This window comes from Anolis sagrei, chromosome 3 (assembly GCF_037176765.1).
Source record: "Anolis sagrei isolate rAnoSag1 chromosome 3, rAnoSag1.mat, whole genome shotgun sequence".
NCBI lineage: Eukaryota > Metazoa > Chordata > Lepidosauria > Squamata > Dactyloidae > Anolis > Anolis sagrei.
In genome coordinates this window covers 46,485,304-46,512,413 of record NC_090023.1, presented here as the reverse complement: position 1 = coordinate 46,512,413, position 27,110 = coordinate 46,485,304, and the positions used below count along the sequence as shown (strand labels likewise).

The window sequence follows — 27,110 nt, the reverse complement described above, 5'->3', positions numbered from 1 at the left end:
CAGTCTTTGCAATAGTAGTAGTAGTAATAATAATAATAATAATAATAATAATAATAGGAGCAACCCCAGAGACCACCCAGTTCTATCCTATCCTGCTTTGCAGGAAAACATGTGTCAAAGCACCACCAACAGATGACCATCCAGCCTTAGAAATAATAATACTAGTAATAATAATAATAATAATAATAATAATAATAATCTTTATTTATACCCCGCCACCATCTCCCCAACGGGGACTCGGTGCAGCTTACATGAGGCCAAGCCCGGAAATACATTATATCAAAATACATAATAAAACCAAAACAACTTAGAAATGCAATAAAACAAAGCAAAATAAAACAAAACAAAACAATGCAATGAGAAATCAAATCACAATGAGCGGGCCACATGTACAACATAGAATGATAAAACTCTGGTTGAGAAGGGATAAACGCATAGGACACAGAGTAGTTAGGACAAGCTTTCATACAGGCGGAAGGAAATACAGTAAGAGGATAACATTGTGGGAGGAATGACAAAAGAGGATACATGGTTACTCTCCGAAAGTGCAACTGAAAAGTCAGGTTTTGAGATCTTTCTTGAAGGCTGCTAAGGTAGGGGCTTGCCTAATCTCGCCAGGCAGTGAGTTCCAGAATCAGGCGGCCACCGCAGAGAAGGCTCTTTCTCTCGTTCCCACAAGTCGAGCCTGTGATGGAGAAAGGAGCGAGAGGAGGGCCTCCCTCGAAGATTGGAGAGAATGGGCAGGTTTGTGGGTGGAGATGCAATCATGAAGGTAGGGGGTCCCAAACCGTTTAGGGCTTTATAGGTGAACACCTGCACCTTGAATTGGGACCGAAAAATAAATGGCATTAGTAGTAATAGTAGTAGTAGTAGTAGTAATAATAGGAGTAAACCCAGGGGCCACCCAGTCCAAACTGACACAGCCTATGGGGCCTCCATGCTGCTGGCACATCCTATGGGCCTTCATGCACTGCTGGGGCCTTGCTTTTACCCCTCTCTTACCTTGAGGCTGGATGCCAGTCCATGGCACCCCATCTGCCCTAAGTGCGACTTGTGGGTCCATCCTTGGCAGTGGCTAATGCTCTGACCTAGGCACAGCCTGCTAAGTGGAGGGAGCCATGGCCTGGAGAAGGCTTAGGCAGGACCTGTGGGCACCTGCTTACAGGTGGCCTTTTTCCATGTCACTGGGCTACTTTAGGTGGGGATGTGGCAACGGCAAAGCAGGAAGGAAGGGCCAATTGCAGAGTGGAGGGAAGCAGTGAGCTCCTGGCCCACTGTTAGCACACCACGCCATGGCCAAGAGGGATCCCAGGAAAGGCTGAAGGGAGAGGCCGATGCTCATGGAGGAGAAGCCTCTGGGCCTCACAGAGGAGGAGGCAGGCGGTGGGCTGCAGGCAGGCAATGTGGAGGCCCCATAGGCCACACCAGTGACTGTGGGGCTCCATAGACTTCTCATTTCCTTGGGAGAGGGGAGTTCCTGACTGTGTTTCGTGGAGCCCTAACAGCTCCACTGAGCACAATTTGAGAACCGCTGCTCTAGAATCGCCCATGGGATGATTTATGATGGTTTAATGTACATAAACTTTGTTTCAAGAACAAAAAATTACTTTTGGTCAATATGTATAGGATGTCTGTGAAGCATACTTGAATTTTGCATTTATACTTAAGTCTCATCTCCAAGATAATTCATTATATATGTATATGCAAACACAATTATTCCAAAACCTGAAAGATCCAAAACACTTCAGGTCTCAAGCATTTGTGATAAGGGATACTCAACCTGTACCGATACTAAAATTTCATTTTAAAAATTAAAACCTAGTGTTACAGCCTTTGGTACATGCCAAACCCATACCAACAATTGTAGCTTACAATGCTTTGAAGCAGGCAGAAAAACTGTTAGCACACTGTTCTCCATAATCTTGCCTGGAAGCACATCATAATTATGAAAGTGAAGAATACAATAAAAATACCATAATGAAATCCAAAACAACACGTACTAAAATCTGACAACAGTGATGCCTAAATCTTAGCACAACAGTACAACTCAACTTCAATGCAGCTTACACAATTGAAGCTTAAGAGGAGCTATGTGAGGGCTTACCCACAGGGGGGTGCAGGCTAGAAAAAGCAGAATTTTCTGCTTTTATTATATTTTAAAGTGCTTCCTTCTTTGTGCAGAAATGCAAGGCAAAGAATATGCAGTGAGTGTTGTGTGAAATTCCTCATATTCAGGGAAAAGCCAGTAAAAAGGTTAAATAAAACCTTTCCTCCCTTTTCATGAACCTGACCTACTTCACTGCAAAACCCCCATAATAACAGGAAATGTTTTTAAGATACTGGGCTGCCTGTAATTGGGTTCTGGGTGTTTGGTTAGTGTTAATAGTGGATTCATCACCAAGAATTCCTTTCTAGCCCAGTGGCCAAAATCTTTTGGTCCTCCAGATGTTGTTGGGCTACAAGGCCCAGCAGCCTTAGTCAGCACAATCAGAGATGAGAAATGTAGAGAGTTGCAATGGTTCATGTGGAGGACTCGCTACTTCTTCACAAGATGGTTAGATATGATTCTGAGGCTGCAATCCTGTAGCCACCTACTTTGGAGTAAAGTCCATCAAAATAAATGAAAATTCACAGAATCTAAGGTATACTTTTCCTTGTTTAAGAAGTTTCAAAACCAGGGTGCACTTTAGATTAGCTGATTGGGAGGAGGGATTAAAAACTATCTTACCTCTGAGAGAGGAGGAGGAGGAGGCCCAGCCCCAAACAGCTGTGGTTTTGGAGTTTTTTTAAATTGTCTTACCTCCAAGGGAGGAAGAGGGGCCCCAGCCCCAAATGGCTCTGCCAGGTCCCCAATATTTTGTACTTAGCTTCAGCCAGATAACTGTTTACATCTGGCTAACCAAAACACCACTTCTTGCTTTTGCTGCCTCCCCAATGGGTTAATAGGCTTAGTTAAAAAAATAAAGACTCATACAAACAAGATGACTTACAAGTGTCTTCACATTCTCTTCTCAATCCATTGGGAAGATTGCACTACAAAGCCACAAAAAAAAAAAAAAAGGTATTGTGCATGCAGTGGAAATTCTAAAACATAGAATAATTGTGTGTGCATTTTTGGGATCCCAAAATGGGTTTCTCTCTCTTCTTACACAATTGTCACAGATCTTTCTAAAAAATTCCCTTTCTCCCAAAGACAGTTTAAACAAACACCAAGCTTTTCTCTGCTTCCTTACCCCTCAGAGATAGTTTAAACACAGAGCTCTCCCCGTCTCCTCTTTGTCTTGGGGGTAACACCTTTTTAAAAAACACCCTTTGAATTTGACAGACAGAAGGCACCAATTTGTTTTCACTGCATAATAGTTGCACCCCCTTTTTACAACAAGGGATAAAAGTGTGACTATTATGTGATGAATTATGGTATTAGAAGAAAATTCTCTCCCCCCCCCCCAAATTGAAGTGTTAAAATGGGGTGCATCTTACATTCAGTGGCACCTTAGATTTGGTGAAATGCTTTCTGTTCCAAAATGTATCATTGCACAGAGAATGTAACACATGTCGCCACATAATGGTCACCACCCTTTTGAGTCCCATTTTTTTCTCTCCTCACATAATAGTTGTGCCAGTATTGTCACTTTCTTCATTGTATTGAGCCCAAAAGCACTGGGTGAAGAAAGTGGCAATGCTGCCTTTTGACCTTTGGCCTTCTCCATCTGCGTGCATAGGGAGCAAGTGAAGACAAAGCATTTCCTATGGGAAGGACAGCACTGTGCTGAAGGAACTCAGCAGCTGCGAGGGGCTGCCAGACCCGATCTTACCTGAAGAGTGGCCTCCTCCTTCCCACAATCTCCCTCTGAAGTGGGCTTTTCTCTGGTGTCCTCCACAGCTGGAGTAAGACATCCAGGTGGTGGTGCAGGGGTGGAGAGAGCTCGTTGGGGTACAGACACCACAGTGTCTAGATGGCCCAGTGTCGCACTTGCAGCATGGTCTCAAGGTATGCAGGGTGCAAAGACAATCTTGGCCACCATCATCCCTATGGTCTGCATGTACTGTATGTCATACTGATATTTTTTTTAATAGTCACGCCCTCTTTTGGCTAAAAAATGAGTGAAAGAAATGTGACTATTAGGCCATGAAATACAGTGATATCTTCAGTTAAACCGCCTTGAGTCGCCAATTGGCTGAGAAAGGCGGTATACAAATACAGTAAATAAATAAATAAATAAGTTTAATTTGTTCCATGACCAAGCTCTTAACTCAAATCACTCTTATCTCAAAGTGAATTTTCCTATTGAAGTGCATTGAAATGATGTTAATTCATTCCAGCCCCCCAAAACCACTTCCACATTTTTGTTACATGTTTTTAAATCAGACAATGTATTTTATAAATAACAAATAATGTTTAAATGCACATTCACATGGAACAATAAAAAAGAAAGACCAACTTTAAAATGGTAGAAGCACAAAGTTGTGGTAAGGAAGCACATCTGAGGCAATAAAGCAGCTCCCCTGGCGGCCAGAAAAAAGTTAAATAGCCTTTGTCTGTTAAATGTTGTTTGTCAAACTGGCATTGAATGTTTGCCATATATGTGTTTACTGTAATCCGCCCTGAGTCCCCTGCGGGGTGAGAAGGGCGGAATATAAGAACTTTAAATAAATAAATAAATAAATAAATAATAAAATGTGTGTTGGCCACTGTAACATCAAGGGAAACCCTGCACATTCACATTGCACAATAAAAAAGATCAACTTTAAAATGGTAGAAGCACAAAGTTGTGACAAGAAAGCACAAAGTGAAGAGGCAAAAGCATCACTTTCTTCATACTGTACTCATTCCAGCCTCCCTCCCTCTCTCTTTTCATGAAGCCAAACATAGCAGGAATAAAACCTACACAAAATCAACTAACCCAAAGTTCCTCAAAGTGGACAAGAGCATAATGGACAGCAATCTCCCAAAGCAGACAAAGGCAAAGCAGACAGCAATCTCCCAAAGTGGAAAAGAGCATGAGGCACGGAGGCTACTCCCTTGAAGCCCTAAAGCCCTGCACTCATGTGCTAGCACACTCCCTCTTGCACTCCCTCTTAACTCAAAACACTCTTTAAGTTGGGATGCTCTTAAGTCAAGGTTCCACAGTATTGCAATTGTAGTATCAGTTACAGTACAGCTCCCGTATCTGCAGGGAATATGTTCCTGAAAATACTGTGGAAACAGGAAACTGGATCATAGGACATCCCATTGAAATGAATGACTTTTGTTTGAAGTTACAATAGGCTTAGAGGGGGACTTAGAAAATTCCTAGAGAGTTGTTCTTTCTAGAAATTTGCTTAGGTCCTCCAGGATGACTTCCATTTGAAGCATACCATAGAATCACTTGAAAGAACTAGAAAATTCTTATAGAGATATATATTCTTGTTGGATGTAGGTAGGGGAAACCATGGTTGCTGGACCCATGGCTGGCTAGTACCTAGAAGAGTGAAAAACTAATTGGAAGAGAGAGAAGCTCTTACCTTCAGGAAGTTTTCCTAATGTTTGGATAGACTTTCTTTTGGAATGTTTTGTTTTGGATTTTTTCTTGTAGAAAAAAATACAATACTACATGACAGATAATTTAGTTAGGATAAAAGAAATAGGTACTGTGGAGAGGTATAGTGTTCAATGATGGTTAAAAACTGCATTTATTAGAAAGCAGGTATTGCCACTGTGGATATGGAAGTCTTGAAACTGGGAGAATCAGAAATGGGATTTAATTTGGAAATCATTTAGTCAAGGTCCTATGGAAATAATGAAACAGTACCCTTCTTAGCTGACCATCTAAATTTTGCTTAGGCAGGAGAGTTTTGCACCTTGCAAGTTAGCCAGATGTAATGCTACCTTGTCACTATGTAACATGAGTTTTGTTCCTGGGTCATAAATGTCATTTTCTAATTGGTTCTATCATAAAAACATGGAAAATGTTTATTAACATCCCGAAATTTGTTTTTGTGGGATATCCTGCAGCACATTTTTCTATAGTTTTCCAATGAATATCTCATCAAGTCTCAACCACTACAACATAGTTTGTGGCAGCCACATAAAGCTTCTGAAGTATAATACAGGAATAACACTTTAAAACCAGGAACAGAACATTTTTTTCAAATTTTGTTACATAGTGTTTGTTATCAGAGACATGATCCTAATGTTTAGTTACAACTCCTTTAATCCTGTAATTTAATTTGCAAAACCGAGGACGAAAAGCCCAAAAGGAAGCAACAAGCAGAAAGTTGATTGATGGAGGCATGAGCACAACCTTCTAACATTTCTATACAAATTACATTCTGGAAACAAATGATTTACATTAAATTAGATTGAAGTGTTAAGAAGCAATATAAATACAACAGACAGAGAAACACATAATTGAGATATACATAGCAGCGAAATAGATATGTACCAACATTTCTGTATGTCATACTGATACATTTTATACAAATACTGTCTATTTCCTCATTCACAAAGGTGGTTTTCATAGGTCTCATACCTTTCAGAATTTGTTTGTAAAAGCTGATTGCATTCACAAAGGAAACATGACACCACCTTCTGGTAAAAAAGGAAACAGCAATGATACCACGTGGCTTCTTGAAAACCATGTTATATCAACTTGTTCCATTTCAAAAATTACCAAATAATGATGACTCTAAATTTGAACACTTTTGTAATTTTTTGATGGTGAATTGTCTCTTTAGTCAATTTGCATTCATCCAACACCTTGTTTAAAAAAATTAAAAGGTTGAAATTTGCCTTCAGTCTTTTTAAAAAGAATTATGTGTAAAGAATTGTTAGATGAAATTATCCCCCAAAGAAAACCTACACATGCATGCACCCACCCACACACTATATTATTTTATTCTTGGTCTGTAATTCCCTGAATTCATGTAATGTATCTAAATAATCTCAAGAAAGATAAGAAATATTGTTGATGAACATACCATAGTTTATTTTCAGTATTAGCAGTCTTGTGTCTCAATAAATGAGGTGCAAATCCTCTGCCACAAAGTTAGTTGGATGGCCAGACCTGTCTGTTCACCTGACATTGAAAACAAGAACTGTGTTCCATATTGATCCCCTTGGAGTGAAAGCAGGATACAAACTTAATATGAAAATGCATAGTATAAAATAAGTGGAGGTACAGTTTAGTGTTGACATCTGTTTGTACCAAAAAGGGAGTCCTATAGCGTGGTAACCAGCCATGAACACAGAACTACTCATGTATTAGTATACTGAGTTACCAGTTCAGGATCGTACACACTGAGATTTCAGGGTTAACAGCTATGACACCTTGACATACTCATAGTATGTCATAGTGTAACCGTCGTAAAAATGTGTGAATATGTATGTGTGAGAGAGTGTGATTTCTGGTGTTTGCACCACTTCTGTTTAGTTATTTCATTTCTGTATCATTCAATTAACATTCCCATTTGGATGCTTAATAGTAATGCCTTTTTTGAAGCCTATTCTTATCCTTCACCAAAGTCCCTCTGTACATGTTAAGGGGGATAGGATGGAGAAGGAAGAGGAACTGTTGTTCATTTTATTTCCAACCAGAATTCTGCAAATTAATGCAGGCAGACCCCTGCTTCCTCATGTTCTGACATACCTATCTATCTATCTATCCCAGATAAAAGACAGGAGGTTTATGGTGCTTTCCTTTAGGACATAGTACAGAGAGGAGACAAGGAGAATGGTGAAACAGTGTGAATCTTTTCAGTGTATTTTTTAGAAGTTGAAGTCTTGTTGAACCCCTGTATAGGCATATATAAGTCTACAAGTTTTAGCCAAAAATCAACCTAAAAAAAACCCTAGGTTGGCTTATCCAGGGATCATTCTGAGTACAAAAACCTCAATCATCCCTTTCTCTGAGTAGAGTAGGAAAAGGCAAGAGCTTGGTTCATCTCAGGAGAACCTGAAGGAAGCCTCTCTCTGTACTCATTCCACTGTGGCACTGTTTCTGACCTTTTTTAAATATCTGAATGGGAAAATGGCAGGAGTTGTCAGGTGCAAATGACCCCATGTTTGGCATGGGTGCTTTTTCTTCTCTCCATAGAATGACTCTTGACATATACACGTGTCATCACAAAATCCATAATTTTAGCCCCTAAACCTGCTCTTGACTAATACATTGAGTCAACTATTACATGAGTATACAGGGTAAATCTGGAAGTCAAAGTACAGTGGACTCTCCAGATCCACAGGAATTTGGTTCTAGGACTGTCTGCAAATGCCAAAAAATTAGACAATCATGTCTAATATTATTATATGGTGGTGAGTACACATATTTTCAATGTGCCCACATTCGTGTTACTGCCATTTTATGTATAGGTAAAGTTAAAGGTTTTCCCCTGCTATTAAGTCCAGTCATGTCCGACTCTGGGGGTTGGTGCTCATCTCCATTTCTAAGCCGAAGAGGCGGCATTGTCAGTAGGCACCTCCAAGGTCATATGGCTGGCATGACTTCATGAAGTGCCATTACCTTCCCACAGGAGCGGTACCTATTGATCTACTCACATTTGCATGTTTTTGAACTGCTAGGTTGGCAGAAGCTGAGGCTGACAGCAGGTGCGCCCTGGATTCGAACCTGTGACCTTTCAGTCAGCAAGTTCAGCAACTCAGTGCTCTAACCCATTGCTCCACTGAGGGCTCCTTAATGCATAGGACATGAAACTTATTCAATAAAAATTACAAATCTGGAGGATTCACTGTAAATTTCTCCTTTGCACCAACTGTTGCTAACATGAGGATTTGAAAAGAAATGCAGCTACTATTGTTGTGCTCATGTGAGCTCTTAGCAAATGGAACAGTTATAGAGGCACAAACTAAAGCTAGAAAGGAGTCACTACCATTCATTATCTCAATGACATAAAAAGATATGGTTTGTAGCCATTATGGAAGAAATTGTATTATGATGCTTTATTGAACAAAGGAAAAATTAAACCAGATGCATTTTATACAAACTGGTATCTTTTTTTTCAGTATGCTGAAAATTGTGAATATTATTATGTTATAATTCCTATGAAAGAAGAGGTTTGAGTAAGAACCAGTTCTACTCAAATGTCATTCTTTCACCTCCCTTTTCTGCTGCATTAGTTGCTGAGTGGATGTGGAGCAATAGTGGTGTATTGTTACATTTATTTTAAAACTAAGAGTAAAGATGTTTAATTTTTTTTAAAAAAAACAGCTACACAAAACCCCGTAAGCCTTAAAATATTGTGCGAACCCTATTTCAGGTGGAAAAAGATAGGTTTTACAGTTTCTGTATTTGTTCAGTTATAGGGATCTCATAATAGAAATTGGCCTTTGAATTTGAGACTTTATATAGCCATGAAGACTAGCAGCCATCAGTAGTCTTGCCCTCTGTTAAACTTGGCAAACCTCATTAACAGACTCTATCCTTGCAATATTCAGCTGGGGTCTATTTAATAGCTGTTAAGATTTTAACTTTCAAAATGCATACTTTTGCTTTTTTTAAAAAATGATAGCACAACTGCATTCCTTTTCCCTTGTCAGATATTCACTAGAATCTCTTGTAATTTCATCTGCCATCTCAGCAGGTTAAAGTCAAGAAGGCAAACTTTAATTTCTGCCATTTTAGGTAGAATCTGTTTTTATTTCCTCATTTCCTTAACAACAATTTGAATCAGTCAGTTGGTGAAGTGGAATGTGTTCTGCCTATAGGAACATGGGAGAGACAGGGGGTTAATGCCTTTCAAATTCTGGTGCCTTCTTTGGTAATTGCCCCCAAAGACAGCAACAGTTTGTTTTAGCTACACAGCAAAGTAAAGAAGACACACAAACTTCAATGGGTCTTGTTTTAGCAGTCTCAACAAGCTTTCCATTGCTGCTCTTTATCCAGATAATCCTTTCTCTGGGTACCAACCAGTAACTGCAGGAGCAAAAAGCAAGGCCTATTAATTGAGAATTTAGGTGTAGGTCAGACTGCTAGTAACCATAGCAGTTAGGGTGTGTCTACACTGTAGAATTAATCCAGTTTCACACCATTTTAATTGTCATGATACAGTGCTATGGAATCCTGGAATGTGTAGTTTGGTGAGGCACTAGCACTCTTTGTCAAAGAAGGCTAAATAACCTTGTATGATTCCACACCATTGAACAATGGCAAGTAAGTGGTGTCAAACTGCATTAAATCTACACTGTAGGTTCACACCTACAGACCACCTTAACTACCATAATTCCGTCCTTCACAATCCTGGGATTTTTAGTTCGTTGTGGCACCACATCTCTCAGGCAGAGAAGGCTATATCTCACAAAACTTAAGAACCCAAAAATTCAAGTTAGAGGTTATAAAATTTCTTTATTTCTGCCCTAGTTGCCTGCAACGTACTTAGTTAATTTTTGAAAGAATTTTAGCCCACCTTCACCAGAAATAGCTTTCAGAATTGCTTGTAAGAGATCAATATCAAATGAAGACATTCTCCCTACAGCAGTCATGGGCAAACTTCTAATTCAGGTGCCACATGGTGGTTGGAGCGCGGTGGGTGGGCTGGGAGGGAGGGGGTTCTCCCCAAGCCCCTCCTTGCTCTTTCCTTTCCTTCCTCTTCCCTTTCAGAGGCAGAAAGTGAAGGAAAGATGGGAAATGTTTGGATCCCAAAAGGGTTGGCCTTGGTCAGGATGAGATGGTGGGTGGAAGAGAAAAAGTGTATCTATTAGACCTCATATTGCCTACTCCTGATACAGAATTCTAGAGCTGGAAGAGATCCCCAAGGGCTATCCTGTCCAACACCCTGCCATGCAGGAAGGCACAATCAAAGAACTCCCCATAGACAGCCTCTGCAAAAAAAAAAAAAAAAAGCCTCCAGAGAAGGAGAGTCCACCACACAGCCAAGCAGCCTATGCTACTATCCAGGAAGTTCTTCCTAATTTTTCCATTGATTCTCTTTCCCTGCCATTTGAACCCATTGCTCCCTTGTGACCTGGTCTCTAGAGCAGCAGAAAGAAAGTCACCCCCCCCCCCCCGCCCCTCAATGGGACACCCTTTAAAATCTTGAAACATGGTTCTCATGTTCCCTCTCTACCCTTTCTTCTCCCAGTTAAACATCCCCAAGGAGGAAAGGAGGAAGAAAAAAGAGAAGGATGGAGGGAAGGGAGAAAGGAAAGAGAGAAGGAAGGAAAGACAAAAGGGAAGGAAGGAAAAAAGGGAAGGAGGGAGGAAGGAAGCATGAAAGGGTGGAAGGGAAGGATGGAAGGAGAAAGAGGGAGGTAAGGAAGGAAGGGAAGCGAAGGATGGAAGGAGGAACGAAAGAAAGAGGAAGGAAAGACAGGATAGTGGGAGAAAGAAGGGCCTGAGAAAAAAGCCCAAGGGCCATATGTGCCCCCCCCCCCGGCCCGAGTTTGCCCATACCTGCCCTACAGGCTTACAGTCTGAAAGAAAAGGGGTGGAAAGGGAGACTTTGGTAATTGCCCCCAAAGACAGCAACAGTTTGTTTTAGCTACACAGCAAAGTAAAGAAGACACACAAACTTCAATGGGTCTTGTTTTAGCAGTCCGAGTGAAGGGTGAACATGGAGATGGGTTAAACAACTTACATCTGTTCTTTTAAGATGAGCATCTTGCTGTTTGGCTCAGCCATTTTTGTAGCATTGCTGATTCTTGAGCAGAGGTATACATTTTTGTTTCATTCACTGTGGCATGCAGAACAAAACACAATATTCCCAGACAAGAATAAAGCCGTTTTAATGCATTTTAGTGAGTTTTCTCTTTTTGCCATTTTTTTGTTGTTAACATTCCATGATGCATTTAAAACATAGAACACATTGCTTTTCTATAAAAAGAAACAACAATTTCCACAAAATCCAGTGGCTGTCATGCATTCTTTTGGATATTTTGTGTAAAACAAAGCTCTTTACACCCTTACATAAGGCAACAAACCTTGTGGTAGTTTACACTTTCTGTCTTATTGGAGATGGGGGAAAAATCTGAATATTCTTTACATCCCCGCCCTTACATACATTTCAGGGTAGTTTCTTTCCAGATCAGATTGCTGTTCCTTTGATTCTCTGGACTATAATGATATTCCAGATAGGAAGACCATGGAAATAAGTGCTTCTTGATTCATCTAGGCTTTTTAAACATTATTTGATATAGCATGCTATGAATAAATTTCCTGTGAGATACCTCATGGCTCAGGTCTCAGCTCTTAGCTGGATCTGTTCATTGTATATTTTAAAGAATTGCATGGAGGTGGGTCTGTGTTGTACTGAAGCAGTTATTAAGCACATCAGGGAAACTTTGGAATATCATTGAGTTTACTCAAAGCATATGCTTTGTTTCTCCAAGAATATCATAACTGCTTTGGGTTATTTCTAAAGGACTTAATAGCTTTTTCAGCGTGTTCTTTGGCTGCCTCCGCTTCCTTGTTTTTGTCAGCAAAGTTTCTACAGAAATTCAGAAACAGCTATGTGATTCTACTCTTGCAAGTTCTATATACCCATCCCAGGGCCATATATGACATAGATGCCAGAATTGATTCAGAGTGCTACTCTGGACCAGCCTCAGGGGGTCCACATAGCCAGGCTCTGAACCCCATCTACTGTTCTTCTCTCACTGCTTTGGCACTCCAGCCAGTATCAGTATATCCAACGCTCAATGACCACCAACAATTTCACGCCCAATGATACCACTATTCTGACACAGTGATGGTGGCGTTAAGTAGCTCCCCCTGACCATGGACCGCTTGAGCTCTAGAAAGGAGAATGGCCATGTAAACAGTGCAAGATGGTTTTGAATCAGAACTGGTCTAACTGTTCACACATACCCAAAGTGCAGGGAAGCTTCGGGCTTCCCTCAGCTTCAAGTAACTTGAAACAAGGATACATTAAGCAGCCTTGTTAGATATTCAATCAAATCAGCCTTGTGCATCATTGGGATGCCATGAAGTCCATTCGCCCCTGCCCTGTCTAATTTTGCCTGTGTAGATGTGTCCCCAATCAATTCTGTTCTAACATTTAACAAATATGCTGTCTTTTCCGCATTAACCTTGAGTTTTACCATACAACTTGCCTGAAAATATATAGTTCTGAGCTTCATAGATTTATATGAAAAAATGAACTCTTGCCTTCAGTTGTGGTGTTTATGACTGTAGTGGGTACTTGACAATTGCTGAAGTGTGTGCAGTGAATTTGCTTCTAGATCTGTTCAATTTCTCCCATACATGGGAGTTTGGAGGAGGGGATGCTTCCACCCCAACATCTGCCAATTCTACCATAAAAACACATAGCAAATGTGATCCATATTTACCTTGAAACATCTGAAGTATGCCATGAATCCAGATACTCTGCATTGTTGCTTCCCCGCCCCGCCCACCCCCTCCCCCAAAATGAATTTGCTTTTCTTAATTCATTAGCATTAATTGGTTTCATTGAGGAGATGCAGTATTAATATTAGGACACAGAGTGCTTAGAAAACACTCTGTGGTGATATGGATTCTATAAGCATTTGGGATGGATAGCAAGCCATTGTAGTAAAACATGTTTGGAGTTTCAATTTGTTAGTATATTGATCTGAAATTGAGCATGAATTAATGAACTTGGTGGGAGAGACTAGATTAGAAGAACAATAAAACCAAACAATGTGCATTCTCAAATAGGGCTATACAAAGAGTGTCCCTCCAGGTGTTGTTGAACAGTAACTTCCACTAATAATAGTCAGCACAGCTAGTGATGAGAGGTGCTGGATACTGCAGTTCAACATCACCTGAAGAGTTGCACTTCAGCAGCCCCAATCAAGAACTATTTAAAAGCATTTTAATTCAAAAATGTGTATATGTCTGTAAATGCCATAGCTTAAAGCAATCCTTGCTCATGATTCTAAACTTGAACAAGTTTTTCTTCATTTCCTTTGAAAACAGTCCACTTGAAAGCAATGTAGAATTATATGTTCAAATCTTTAATGCATGTGCACATATTTAGTAACTGTACTCCAGGGGATACCAGTGGATGGAATATAAAGGTTTTTAATATCTGCTGATAGGCTGCTCTATTATCTTTCTGATGTTCACTGTAAAATGCTTATGGAATGTTAAAATGAAATTGGAGAGCTGTCTTTTAATGTTCATTTTCCCTCCTTTCCCCCTGAGAATAAGTAAGTATATTAAGATGGAGAAGCTGCTAGTATAGGGAATAGAGAAATGTCCAAGAGACTGGTTCAGGAATATCCAACCATGCTATCATTTTTAAGTAGGAAGAGAACAATTATGATTACGGCTGTGAATGGTTTGTTTATCAAAACGTATCTAGAAAACACAAATGTGCAAAGGGATTCAGAATTTTTTCCAATTAATTTAGAACTAATAATTTGTAAGGTAGCCCTAGCTTATGTTATGTATTTCTACAATAAGCTAATTTTATGTGATATTTACTATATTTATTTTACTTGTAGCTTCATGGTTTAAGCCCACAGAAAACTCCTTCATCATTGCCACCGTGATTGTTGCAGCTGTTTTGTATTTTTCTCAGTCAGTGGTTGTAGGTAAGTATGACGTTTCATATTCTTTATCAATGCTAGGGCTTATTTTATTATGAAGTATTTTCCATATGAATTAGAAAAGATTAAATGGAAGGGATGCTCTGCAGCCTCCTCTCCCAAATATTTAAGGTTACACACTTTGAGCAGTTAATGTAACTTTTAACTAATATTTTCTATGCTTTAAATATAATATAGAATGAAAGATTACATCGTAATTAATTTGACGTCTGCCATCTTTTGTGTATACAACCTGTGAATGGTAATTAATGCTTTCTATAATTCATAGCACAAAGGAAGCTTGTACATGTCTCTGGCTTTTCAATATCTTAGTCATCTAATTAACATAAAGATAGGTGCTGGCTGCTATCATCCTATCCCAAACTATTCCCTCTTTTTATAGAATTATTCTGTAAAGATATTGGTATGAAAATATGATGCCTGTTTTGTTATGCATCTATTTCTCCAATAGATAATATTATATTCATCCTTTCTAGATTGTTTTAAAAGAGTATCTTAAATATTCCAGTTTAACTGAGGAAAAGAGAGCTATTTGAGTGTTATACACAGCTATAGACAAGTAAAATTGTAGCTTTTTTGCTGTTAATACATGGCTACAATTTAGGAGTAATGGCAGGGACACAAAAACAGGCAGAGGGACCTGTTTTTTGCTCATTCTTTTCTTGGGGGAGGGGGGAGATCATGGCTTATCTGTGTGTATATATGTGTACCTTCAAATAATCTGTTGCCTTTTGATGATCACATGAATTTCATAGGATTTCTTAGTCAAGAAATACTCAAAGGTGATTTTCTAGTTCCTTCTTCTGAAATACGATGTAGCGTACAGTACCTAGTATTCACTGGTTGTCCCCCATTCAATTTCTAACCAGAACTGTGCTTAGCTTTCCAAGATCTGATGGGATCATCTGGTGCCTTTAGGATATTTAGGCTATCAGAACTTCTACCTAGAACAGAAAAGGCTCGTGCTAGCTGGTGAAAGGACAGACTTTTATCATTTAAAAAATGTAAAGTGAAACTTTGACTTACACTTGCACCAACTTATGGGTTTTTCAAGCTCTAGTGTTGCTGTTACTAGCCCCCCCCCCCCATTTCTAGCAGGTTGCCTTTCACCTAATTTGGTGGTTTGGGGGGGGGGGTGGAACAGATTAATAACATTTCAATGCATTTCAATGGGAAATTTTGCTTTCAGATAAGAACAATTTGAGGTAAGAGTTCAGCACAGAACAAATTAATTGTGTAAGTCAAGGTATCACTGTATTCCTTTCCTTCCTATGTCATTGCGCCAGAGTGAAATGAGGAATGCCTCTTTAAAAGAGAATGGTTCCAGGCACTTAAGAAGAGCCAGAGAAACACTCTTTGGGTCCCAAAGATCTCAATAGCTATTGGCTAGTTGCTAATAATAGCTATTTCTGCTGAGATACTTAGATAGATGGTTGTTGTACAACTCCAGTCAATTTGACAGTGAATAGTGTTTCTAAGTCAATTTCAATCTAGCTTTAGACCTTGTCAGTCTGCTTTGATTTTTGCCAAGGGACATATAGTGAGGTGTAGCCTTGTCAGTTCAGTTGGATCTTTTGGATCCTTTTGATTCCCTTGCTTCTGATGTCCTGGATAAGCTGTCCTGGTTGGGCAGTGGAGGTGCTGTGGCACAATGGTTCTATTCCTAACAACAGAATGGTGATGTTGGCAAATTATTTGCTTGCTAAAGCCTTGCATTTTATGCAGTTAGGTTCCATATGGCTTTTTTGTATTCTCCCATGCTATTTAACTTTTGCCTCAAGGATAGGATAGGAAACCGCTTTTAGAGTGAAGACTAATTCCACTTCCATAGATGTTCTGAGTAGTTTGGTGTCAGTCTTTCAGAAAGGGGGAAAACTGTAGAAAAGCTGTGAAATCAACAAATTATGGTATTGGGAACATAGATGTGACAGTATGGGGAACTGCAGAGTGCTAGATGTAGCACCAGGGCACAAGTTTCACTAGCTTTGATATATATGATATTCTTGAAGGCTTTGAGATATCATGTCAAAATGCAGATGATACATAACTGCATTAATTCTCGCATCTAGTTTGAGTTAAGCAGAGTAATGACCTAGATGAAGACCAATAAGCTGAATCTCAGTAGAGGCAGTCCCCGAGTTACAGACATCTGATTCACAAACCACTCCTAGTTAAGAAAGGGGGTGAGACAGCAGGAAGTGAGAGAGTTCTGCCCCCTGGAAGGGAAATTCTCTCCTGAAAGAGTTACATGGGAAAAAGTTGTATCTACTGAAGCATTCTCAACAATCATTTCCACAACAAGCCAATTATTTCAAATCCAATTATCACAAGGGACAGAAAGTGAGACGAAATCTTCTGAACAGGGGCACAACTAGCAAAACAAACACCATAGGTGTGTTAGCCCTTCTCTGTGCTATCCAAAGCTTACACACACACACACACACACACACACACACTTATATTTCTGATTGGAGTTACACTTTAAAATGTACCTCTTCCAGCTTACATACAAATTCAACTTAAGAACAAACCTATAGAACCTACCTTATTCGTAACTTGGGGACTGCCTGTATAGACAATATTGAGATCCATGTAAGAGATCAGATTCACATTTTGGAAATTCCCCTCTGTCTGTATCTGTCCAAATTGCTGACATGGTATGGAGTGTCTTTTTTTTTTTTAAGCAGATGAGATTATTCATCAGCTGTGGCCCTGGTCAGATAAGAGTAACATTGCTCTGGTAATCTCTAATACACTGTATATAGACAATATTTGAAAACAATTTTGAAAGTGCAGTTATTTGAAAATTAAATTGTACTCTAATCACATGGTGACATAACTACATCAGTAGTAGTTTTCTCTCTGTTTGTAGATCCAATTTAAATGGCTAATTTTGATCTTTATACCTCCTCCCAGTATGAAATCAGAGTATTTGAATTTTATGTCCCCTCGTGCATATTTCTTAGAGGGCCCCTGCTGGCTAAGGCAAGGTAGATGAGTGAGTACTAGCAAAAGGGCCTTCATAGTGATAGTGTCACCCATTTCATTGACATTTTGAATCTAGTTTTAAATTTCCTAAATAGCTTTATTTGTAAAGGAGTTGTTCCTTTATTCCAAAGAAAGAACATCTGCATTAACTGTAGTTGGGTTGCACTCATGATTTAATAAACTACTTGTTAAAACCAAATGTTAAAATATTTAAAAGGGTGTCCCATTGAAGAGGAGGAGGGGGAAAACTGACTTTTTACTGCTCTAGAGACCAGGGCACAAGGGAGCAATGGTTTCAAATGGCAGAAAAAGAGATTCCACTGAAAAGATTAGGAGGAACTTCCTGAAAGAGCTGTTGGAGAGTGGTACAGGCTGCCTGGGAGTGTGGTGGAGTCTCCTTCTCTGGAGGCTTTTCCACAGAGGCTGTCTATTGTGAGTGCTTTGATTGTGCCTTCCTGCATGATAGGGGGTTAGACTGGATAGCCCTTGGGAGTCTCTTTCAGCTCAAGGATTGTAGGATTCTATATCTGGAGTAAGCAATACGGGGTCTCATAGATGCACTTTTTCTCTGCAGTCCACCATCTCATCCTGACCAGGACTAACCCTTTTGGGATCCAAATGTTTATTTATTTATTTATTTACGGTATTTGTATACTGCTCTTCTCAGCCCTCAGGCAACTCAGGATGGTTTACAGAGGCAACAATGCAATGCCCAACAACACTATAAAAGTATTTAAAACATTAACATATAATATAAAACCATACAAAATCAATAAAAATATAAATCATTTGTGACTCCTAGTTAAAACTGTTGTCTTGTCCAGTATCATCATCCAGTCGTTCCATATTCCTATGTCTGTTACACTGCATTTTAAAACGCTTTCTCAAACAGCCAAGTCTTGACATTTTTCGGAATGTTTCCCATCATTCCTTCACTTTCTGCCTTCAAAAGAGAAGAGGAAGGGGAAGAAAGGACAGGGAGAGGACTTTGCAAGGACCCACTTCCTCCTGGCCCACCCACCATGCAGCTCCCAAATTAGAAAGTTTGCCCATGCCTGTACTAGATGATCATCTAACAATTCCTATTCTGTACTGACTCATATCCGAATTGATTTGTATATGAAGTGAACCTGAGTGTGTTATTTATTGAATGCAGTACAATTTGAGTCTAGTTTGTTTATAAAAATTCTGCTTATCTTCAGTGCATAAGTGGAGACTTGAAGATGCCAGGTGTTATTTATTTTTCTTTTATGACTTGAAATTTCCTTCTTCATCAAAATCTGCTACCCTACTCATTCGGACAGTGTAACAGCCAATATCTTGTCAGAACACCACTGATTGCTTTGGACATCAGTGTGAGTGCAGTATATATTAAAGATAAAGGTTTCCCCTTGACATTAAGTCTAGTTGTGTCCGAATCTGGGGAGTGGTGCTCATCACCATTTCTAAGCCGAAGAGCTGCCATTGTCTGTAGACACCTCCTAGGTCCTGCAGCATATAATATTAAGGTCAAAAATGAGACTCCTTTGTGCAAGGAGAACCTTGCACATCTATTATTTATTTATTTATTTATTTATTTATGCCCCACTTTATCTCCCCCAAAGGGGACTCAGTGTGGCTATGTGATTCAGCATTTCTTGGGGCGGCTAGCCCAATGCCTGTAGGCACTATTTCTCTGCACACTGATTAAGCAAACAGTCAGAGTAGTAATACAGATTTTTTCTATTTATTTCCTATTTGTTACTGTGGCGCAGAAGTGAACTGAAAGCCAGTGACTTTATTGATATGTTAGAAAACATGGCTATAGTGAAAAGAAATTACTGTTGACTGTTCAGCTTTCAAATGCTGCTCTTTAGAATTGTATTTACAAGTATTCTTTCTTCTTTATAATAAAAATCACACTGCGTCTTTTTTACATCATACAATATCTACAGTGATGATTCTTGACTAGAAATGTACCTGGTAGTTTGTTCAACAATGCTTAGGGCAGAAAAGAGCACAGCTGGCAATAGTGAGTGTGCAGTTTTCCCAACTTCTTTTCTTTGGAAGACTACCAAAGTGTAATGTAAACGTATGAACCATCAGTCTTTGAAATGAACCACTTCTGTAGTATACCTAATTTGACTGCATTTTTAAAAGGCTACCATGTTCAGCTGAAGTAGAAAAGAGAATGTAGTATCTGATCTGTCTCCCATACAGAGATCTAGTGGCAAATGAGTTGAACTTTATGCAGAGCACTTGTAATTTGAAATAAAATCAGAGATACCATGGCACTTAGTTCTAGAGTTGTAGATTCTCCTGGTGAGGGACTGCATTTGTGTAATTGAAATGGGCAAAGAAAGTGTTGGAATGCAGCATCTCTTACCAGCCTCATATTGACATGGAACTGTGGAGTTGGAGCAAAGGGTCTCATTTTACCAGTGTGAAACGTGGCTGGATTTTTGCAGATTGTGTAGTGTATACTTTCATAGAGCCTCAGGAGTGACTTCCTCTTCATTGCTGTGATTAGCACAAACCCAATTTCTGTAAGAGTTGTGTGATAACTGTGCAAATGTTAGGTTAATCTGCAGTATCAAAACTGGGTTTAAAAATTGTGAAAGGGTGATCTTGCTTGCTGCATTTCCTCCTTTTTAAAATCTGTGATCCTGACTTCTATAAACCACAGTTAATTTTTGTGTTTGTTTTTCAAATATTTTTCAAATACTATTGCTCACCTTTTTGACTAAATCACCTCCCCAAAATTAGGGTGCACATTAGATACGTGTAATATGGTAAATTCTTTTTTGGATTTCAGGGTTTCGAAAACTGAGGTGTGCATTAGATTCAATGGCACATTAGACTCGAGTAAATACGGTATTTAAAAAGGTAGTTTTTCCTACATATTATTGTAATATACTCCTTTTAAATAATTATAAAGACCCTTACCACTTAAAATTAAATCATTTTCTGTCATCCAATATAAACCTACTTGTTTAGGCCTAAAGTTATTTGTTTGGTAGAGTAGCCTTATTATCAGTTTAGCAAATTCCCATTAATACTATTTTTGTGCAAAGAAAGTAATCACTGATGATATGCTGGTGCAGGGGTGCAAGAGCAAGTGTTTTGGATCTGGAGGCCAAGAATTAGAAATGCCACGGAATAGATAATATGTTTTATTCATTTTATATATTAATGTGGACTTTTGCCTGGTCCCTGGGTTTTCAAAATCATGAGAGGCATCAGGGCCCATGGTTACCATGCTGTTTCTCTACCAGATTGTACTGTTGACTGTGTAAGTTGTGAATGTATCTGTTTCTATGGTTCTAAATACTTATTACTGTTGACAAAGCAGTATTAGTATTTGTTTTATATAGCATTAGAAACAGTGTTCTGCCCAGCAAGTACTCTGTACCTGAGAAGTTTTGAGAAACTGGTTTGTATCCTCAGACAATTGAACATGAAGGGATTCACATCAAGAAACCTGTCTGTCCCCTACTTCAGCCTGATTTTGTATGACTCTACCTCACTAGGGTTATAGATTTTACTTGATCAATTTGGAACTGCTGTAGAAAGATGAATTATACCAAGCAGGCAGAAATAATTCTGTAGTGAAAAATATGACAGAACTGCATAATCTGAAAATACTTACAAATAACTATAGATTATAACATACAGCAGAGAAGCATGTTTTGGGTTGTTGTAGGTTTTTTCGGGCTATATGGCCATGGTCTAGAGGCATTCTCTCCTGACGTTTCGCCTGTATCTATGGCAAGCATCCTCAGAGGTAGTGAGGTCTGTTGGAACTAGGACAAAGGGTTTATATATCTGTGGAATGCATAGGAAGATATATAGGGTACTTCTGGTTTAGGGGTGACATGATTGCACTCTTTAAATACCTTGAAGGCTGTCACAGAGAGGCCTGTTCTCTGCTGCCTTAGAGAGTGTGGCCAAGTCTAAGGTTTGAAGCTAGATTAGATTTTGATCAAAATTCAAAGGAGCATATTAAAAACAAGAGTAGTTTGATAGTTAAGTGCCTAGTGAGTTTTTTGGGTCTCTTTCCCTGGATGTCTTCAAAAAGAGACTGAACCTGTTGGGGATGCTCTATCTGGAGAGCCTGCATTTTGAGCAGTGTGTTGGACTTAGTGGCACATGAAGATCTTTCCATGCTATTCTTTGAACTTTCAGTATGGAATGGGACCTGGGACCATTCAGTTTTTGATAAATCTTAATGGTGTGTCTGTGAGGGGGTCCCAACTAGAATTATCCCACTTAATTATGGCATTTACTTAAATGTATACTTAGAATTCATTAAGTACTTCACCGTGTCTATTCTAACTAGGACTGGCAATTGCATTTAAGTAGCTCATCTCTCTTAGATCTAAAAAGTCTATTATGTGCACAGTTAGAATTATATTTACCTCTGTTTCTGTCTTTGTCTGTTCTACTTCTTTAACTCCTAGTAAACCTTAGGTACAGTATAGTTGTTTGGCATGGGAGCATTCGTACCTTTCTGTAAATATGTGGATATGGTTGATCATGCATTTTTCAGACATGTATCAAGAGAAGACAGCAGCATGACCATTCTTGTGTATCTTAATTTATAAACTGTATTGTCATAAATCGTTATCAGAAACATTGTCTTAATATTCTATTGATGTACTTCCAGAACGAATAATTTAAACATGGTATATGGTGTTCTTCAACTAATTACTAGTTTTGAAAGTATTACTTTCTTCTGTTTTTATTTTTACAGCAATGAGATTTGACATGACACTTTCTAAGAAGATTGGCTTATTTCTTTCAGAACTAATAGTCATCTTTCTTGCTGTGATAGGTATCATTCTTTTAATTCCAGGTAAGGTGCACCCTAACTTAAGTTCTTGAAGTAAGAGTAAGATTTTTGTGTGATAATCAGGCCAATAGTTGGTTGATTGTCTCAATTTGACAATGCACAGAATAGATTCTATATCTTAGGGGAGCTGATGTCACCTGTTCAGAAATACAAACTGAAAAAGCAGCAAGTTTTAAGAATTGGTTCTTTCCAAAACTAAACTTCCACTAGCTTAAGAGCATAATCTATCATGGGAGGTGGGAATTTGTAAACTTGCCATATTTCATCACATAATAGTCACACTGTTTTGTTTTTTTTAAAGAAAGGGAACTGCTACTATTATGCTATGGCAACTATTATGCATTGAAAAATGCCCCCAAAGCAAGACAAGGCTCTGTATCTCCGGAGGGGACAGATGGAGGGGAACCCACTCGCCCACCTCCCCCCATCCTTGGTCTTGTGGGGATTGACTTGGCTACCAGCTGATTCAAGCCCTGTGTTTTTAATGTTATGCTTTTAATTTGTTTTGATTTTATTGATTGTTTGATTACATTTTAAACTTTTGTATGAAGTACATTTTCTGCTTTATGGTTTTAACTATTGTAAGCCATCTCATGTCCCAGATGGGAAAGGCAGGATATAAATAAATATAGTAATAATTAAACTAAGAATAGGTGCTTTAGGCAATGCACCAGCGTGCATTTTTGTTTAAATTTTATGGGGGAAATAAACACATTGAAAACTTTAATAGACATCCATGTCTAATAACTTATGAATTAGATAATTAAATATGTCTTAGGGGTAAAAATATCTGCACAATCGTAATTCACAAATAGCATAGTGTATAGGTCGTTTAAGGAAAAGAAATCTCAGTTTGAGGTCTTTTGATGCAGGGAAGATCTCATCTCCTACCTTCCACAGCAATTTCCACAGGGTCTTCCCCCTGCCCAACATCTTACAAGAGGTAAGAAAGACACACTGAAAATGTCATAGAGGAGAGGAAGATGTGGGTCCAGAATTCCCTTAGTTCCCACCCATGCGGCCAAGATAAATTTAGACCAACCATGAAGGTGCTCTAGATTAGGCCTACACTACACATGGCCTGCCAAGCTCTGCCCCCCACCCCATCCCTTTTGCCACTTGTGTCCTCTGCTGCCCCCTCTTTTGAGCCTGACGAACGTGCAAGCAGGCTGGACTGCCCCTTACAGATTGGGATCTCCGCTGCCTGCCTTCTAGACCAGAAAAATGAATTACATTAAATATAGTATTCATATATCTGCCTCTCCACTTAAATTATTTGAAGCTATATTGCTGCCAAATTTGGTGTCCAGCACTTTCAACTTAGTGGCAGATGTTTCTGCTATTAGTTCAAAGCAGTTATTTGCCACAAATGCTAGAGTAGCACTGTACAGAACATAGTTGTCATTTTGAGATCATATTCCAGCAGTTGCTGGTCATGTGATGTCTTACATTACACACTGGTTCTTTATTTCATTAGCTGTACAAGCCATTTTATTTGTAAAAAATCATTTAAAAACCCAGCCTGTGTTTGGGAGGAGTGGAATGCGATTATACGATCCTTGCCCAGATGGCCTGCAATCTGCGACAGGCAAAGTTTGGGACAGTTAGAACAGAAATCCAGCATTCAGTTTAAATGGTTAAAACAAAAAAAAAAGTAGCAATTGAAATTTGTGTTTCTTTCTTATCCTTATTCAGTAGTCTTGATATGACTACTTCTATATCGTCTAAGTAGATTGGATGGCTATGTAATGCATGAATTCCTGTTATGTAAACGTTTAACAGAAAAATTGTATTTTTCTCATGTTGGTTTTCCCTGAAGGAACATTTAAGTAGGTCACTTTCATAATTTTCTGCTTCTTTTAGAATGTAGTAAATATAGTCATATTGGGGGATAGAATTTGTATTAATCCCATTTAAATGCTTTGAGTCCTCTAAGTATTAATACTGCTTCCTTTATGATATACCCAAAAATAAAATGGACAAAATGTTTGTTGGCTTAGCTATGTATTCAGTGCTCTGGTATGTGCTTTTTTGTTTTTGTTTTTTTGCAAGAAGCAGTCCCGTGGTTGCTTATTAAAGACTTGTTATGTACTCTGAAACTCAAATTTAAATAGAAGATAGTTAGGTATGTGTTTAAAATTCTTCTTTGTATTATATGATTAATGGCTTCTGTTTTAATTGATTTTTTATAGCGGGATATGAATCTTCACAACGAATTGGCCTTGCCTTAATAGTAGTGCCTGCTTTTATTTTAGTGCCCATTCTTCACTTTCTGTTCACATCAGGTAAGAATCCGTTGATTTCCTAACTTGGAAAATTATTCCCAGAATTTAATATGAAAGACAGAAGGAGACAAAATAGAAGTGAAGCATTTTTTGGGGCGGGGGGGGGGGGGGATAGAATATTCTTCTTAGCTCTGTCCTGGAATGATACTGGAAAAGTCTTACTGTTGCTGAAGTGTGGCATTTCTGGGATTGTATAGGGGACTTTGAAGAGTCAGGAGTTTCTTTTCTTCTTTTGCTGTTTGGAATAATCAAAATCATCTGTTACTGTCTGCTGCCAAATGGCATGTTTACATGGAACAGGCTAATGTGTGGCATTTGTGCTTGGAGCTGCCCCAGATCTAGCATGTAATTATGAAATCACGCTGTATGTATCCAGACAATTGAACCTGTCCCTCGCTGGCTCATATCACCACTGCTGCTCCATGGAGCTCCCGCAAGTGCTTGGCCATTGCTTGACACATTTGAGATGGCTGATCTGAGATGGTTTTAAACAATTGATTTTAATAGTGGAGATAATTGATTTTATAGTGTTTGTGTATATTTATAGTTTATTTTATGCTCCGGCATTGAATATTTGCCATATATATGTTGTGCTGAGTCTCTCTGAGTCTCCTTGTCTCCCAAATAAATCTATCTGCTTAGATTATAATGAGGTGCCCTGTTCTGACCTCAGCAGATACGACTGCAATGCCTAGAGGTTTATAGGGTGATCAGTGGCTAGCGAGAACCAGGGGCAACATGGGGACAACCCATCTCTGTCCACACGCTGTTTAGCACAGTGAAAGGATCATGAAAGTGATGTGCTTGTGAGTGATTTGGGTGAAAATGAACCAAATCCAGCTGTCCAGACAGCCACAAAACCTTCATATACTTTGGAATTTTCCGCAATCACCAGAGTATCCCCTGACTTTATTTAGTGTGGAGCACAGTTAAGTTAAGGGCTAAAAACTCCAGATACTTACTGGAAGTCACTGTGCATCAGGTGTGGTTTGGGGCGAGCATGGCTTTTTAAGTAATGTACATGAGCCCAAAGACAAGAAACGGAGGCAGAAAAACATGGTAAGTAGGTGGGCTTGAATCCAAGACTCCTCTTAGCACTAACATAACCATGTATGCTCACAGAGAAAACCTAGCTAGTTCGTGAGATTGGCTAAGTTTCTGGTTTGGTACAACCCCCATATCCACAGGAGGTACATTCCAGGATCCCCGTGGATACCTGAAAACATGGGTAATAGTAAACCTTATATTTTGACTATACTTGAGCCAGAAGCATACCATAGAATAACACTGGAGAACCTAAAGAGATTTACAAACACTCTAATTTATGGACCTCTTTAAACCCCCCCCCCCCCCAGTACAGTTTTATAATAACCTTGGGCCACAGAATTGCATAGACCCAGAAAGGCCCACATTTCATTGGAGTGTGGCTCTGAAATCATTTGATATCAAATCTGTGGATTTGGGTATTGTACTGTTTATCTGTTGTATTTAAACATTGTTTTTATTGTGATGTTGGAAAATAAATTAGCTTAGAACCTCTAGCTCTTGGAGTATTTTTAGTTGACAGTTACGTTTGTTTTTGCTTGCCCTACATGTTATATAAGACACATTTTCTCCCAGTTTAAATGAATATTTAAAACATCTCTATTTGTTTTGTTTCCATGTATGTATCAGTTGGTTCTCACCATTCTTTTCTTAATAATATATTATTGTTTCTCTAGTTTTTGAGAAGCAACCCCTGTTTGCAATTATTTTGGTATTCCTGAAAGCAATTGGATATATAATTGCCGTGGCTGGGTTTGGTTTGTGTGTGCTAGGTAAGCAATATATTTTATAATATTTCTTGAATTTTTGCTGTGAAGAACTTACTTACCGTTTTATTTTCAAGAGGTGTCATGTAGCACACTGACAAGTACCCTACAAAAAAACTTTTCTACATTGTTAAATCCATAAAGGTTTTCAAAGAAGAGAAACTTTGAGTACATTTAATATTGTTTTATCTCATGAACAAACATTGGCCTGAAGTTGGTGTTACATTTTCATCATCATGTCTCTGCCTTGCAGCCTGAATCTTGTGAGCTTGGGCTTAAAATAGGTTTGCTTTAAATTATTAACTCTACAGGCTGCACATTCTAAAGATGCTTCCAAAACTGCTGCTGGCTTTTACAGAGCTTGGAAAAGTCAGTTATAACTTCCATAATCTCCTGGCCAGCATGGCCATTGGACATCTGGAGCAAAACCATCTTTTTCAAGCATTGGCTTTTTGCAATTGTTTTAATTTGTATTTAGAACCTTAGTATGTGACATACACATGTATCCAAGAGATGAGGAAACTGAACAGCTTTATAGTTTTCACACATTTATGGAGTCTCCGGTAGTGCAACGGGTTAAACTGCTGAGCTGCTGAACTTGCTGACCAAAAGGTTTGTGGTTCTAATCCAGGGAATGGGGTGAGCTCCTGCTGTTATTCGCAGCTTCT

The 27,110-nt window shown here is 38.9% G+C and overlaps 1 protein-coding gene across 5 annotated transcripts in view; it reads left to right on the top strand.

The window, feature by feature from the left end:
* The window catches only part of CD47 (CD47 molecule), a 73,324-nt gene that overhangs the window by 18,405 nt on the left and 27,809 nt on the right, over positions 1–27,110 (top strand). For all 5 annotated transcript variants that reach the window (XM_060770665.2, XM_060770664.2, XM_060770663.2 and 2 more), the window contains exons 3-6: positions 14,423–14,512; positions 22,248–22,349; positions 24,539–24,631; positions 26,353–26,448. In XM_060770665.2, coding sequence (XP_060626648.1) covers positions 14,423–14,512; positions 22,248–22,349; positions 24,539–24,631; positions 26,353–26,448 — 381 coding nt within the window. The remainder of the gene's footprint in view (positions 1–14,422; positions 14,513–22,247; positions 22,350–24,538; positions 24,632–26,352; positions 26,449–27,110) is intronic.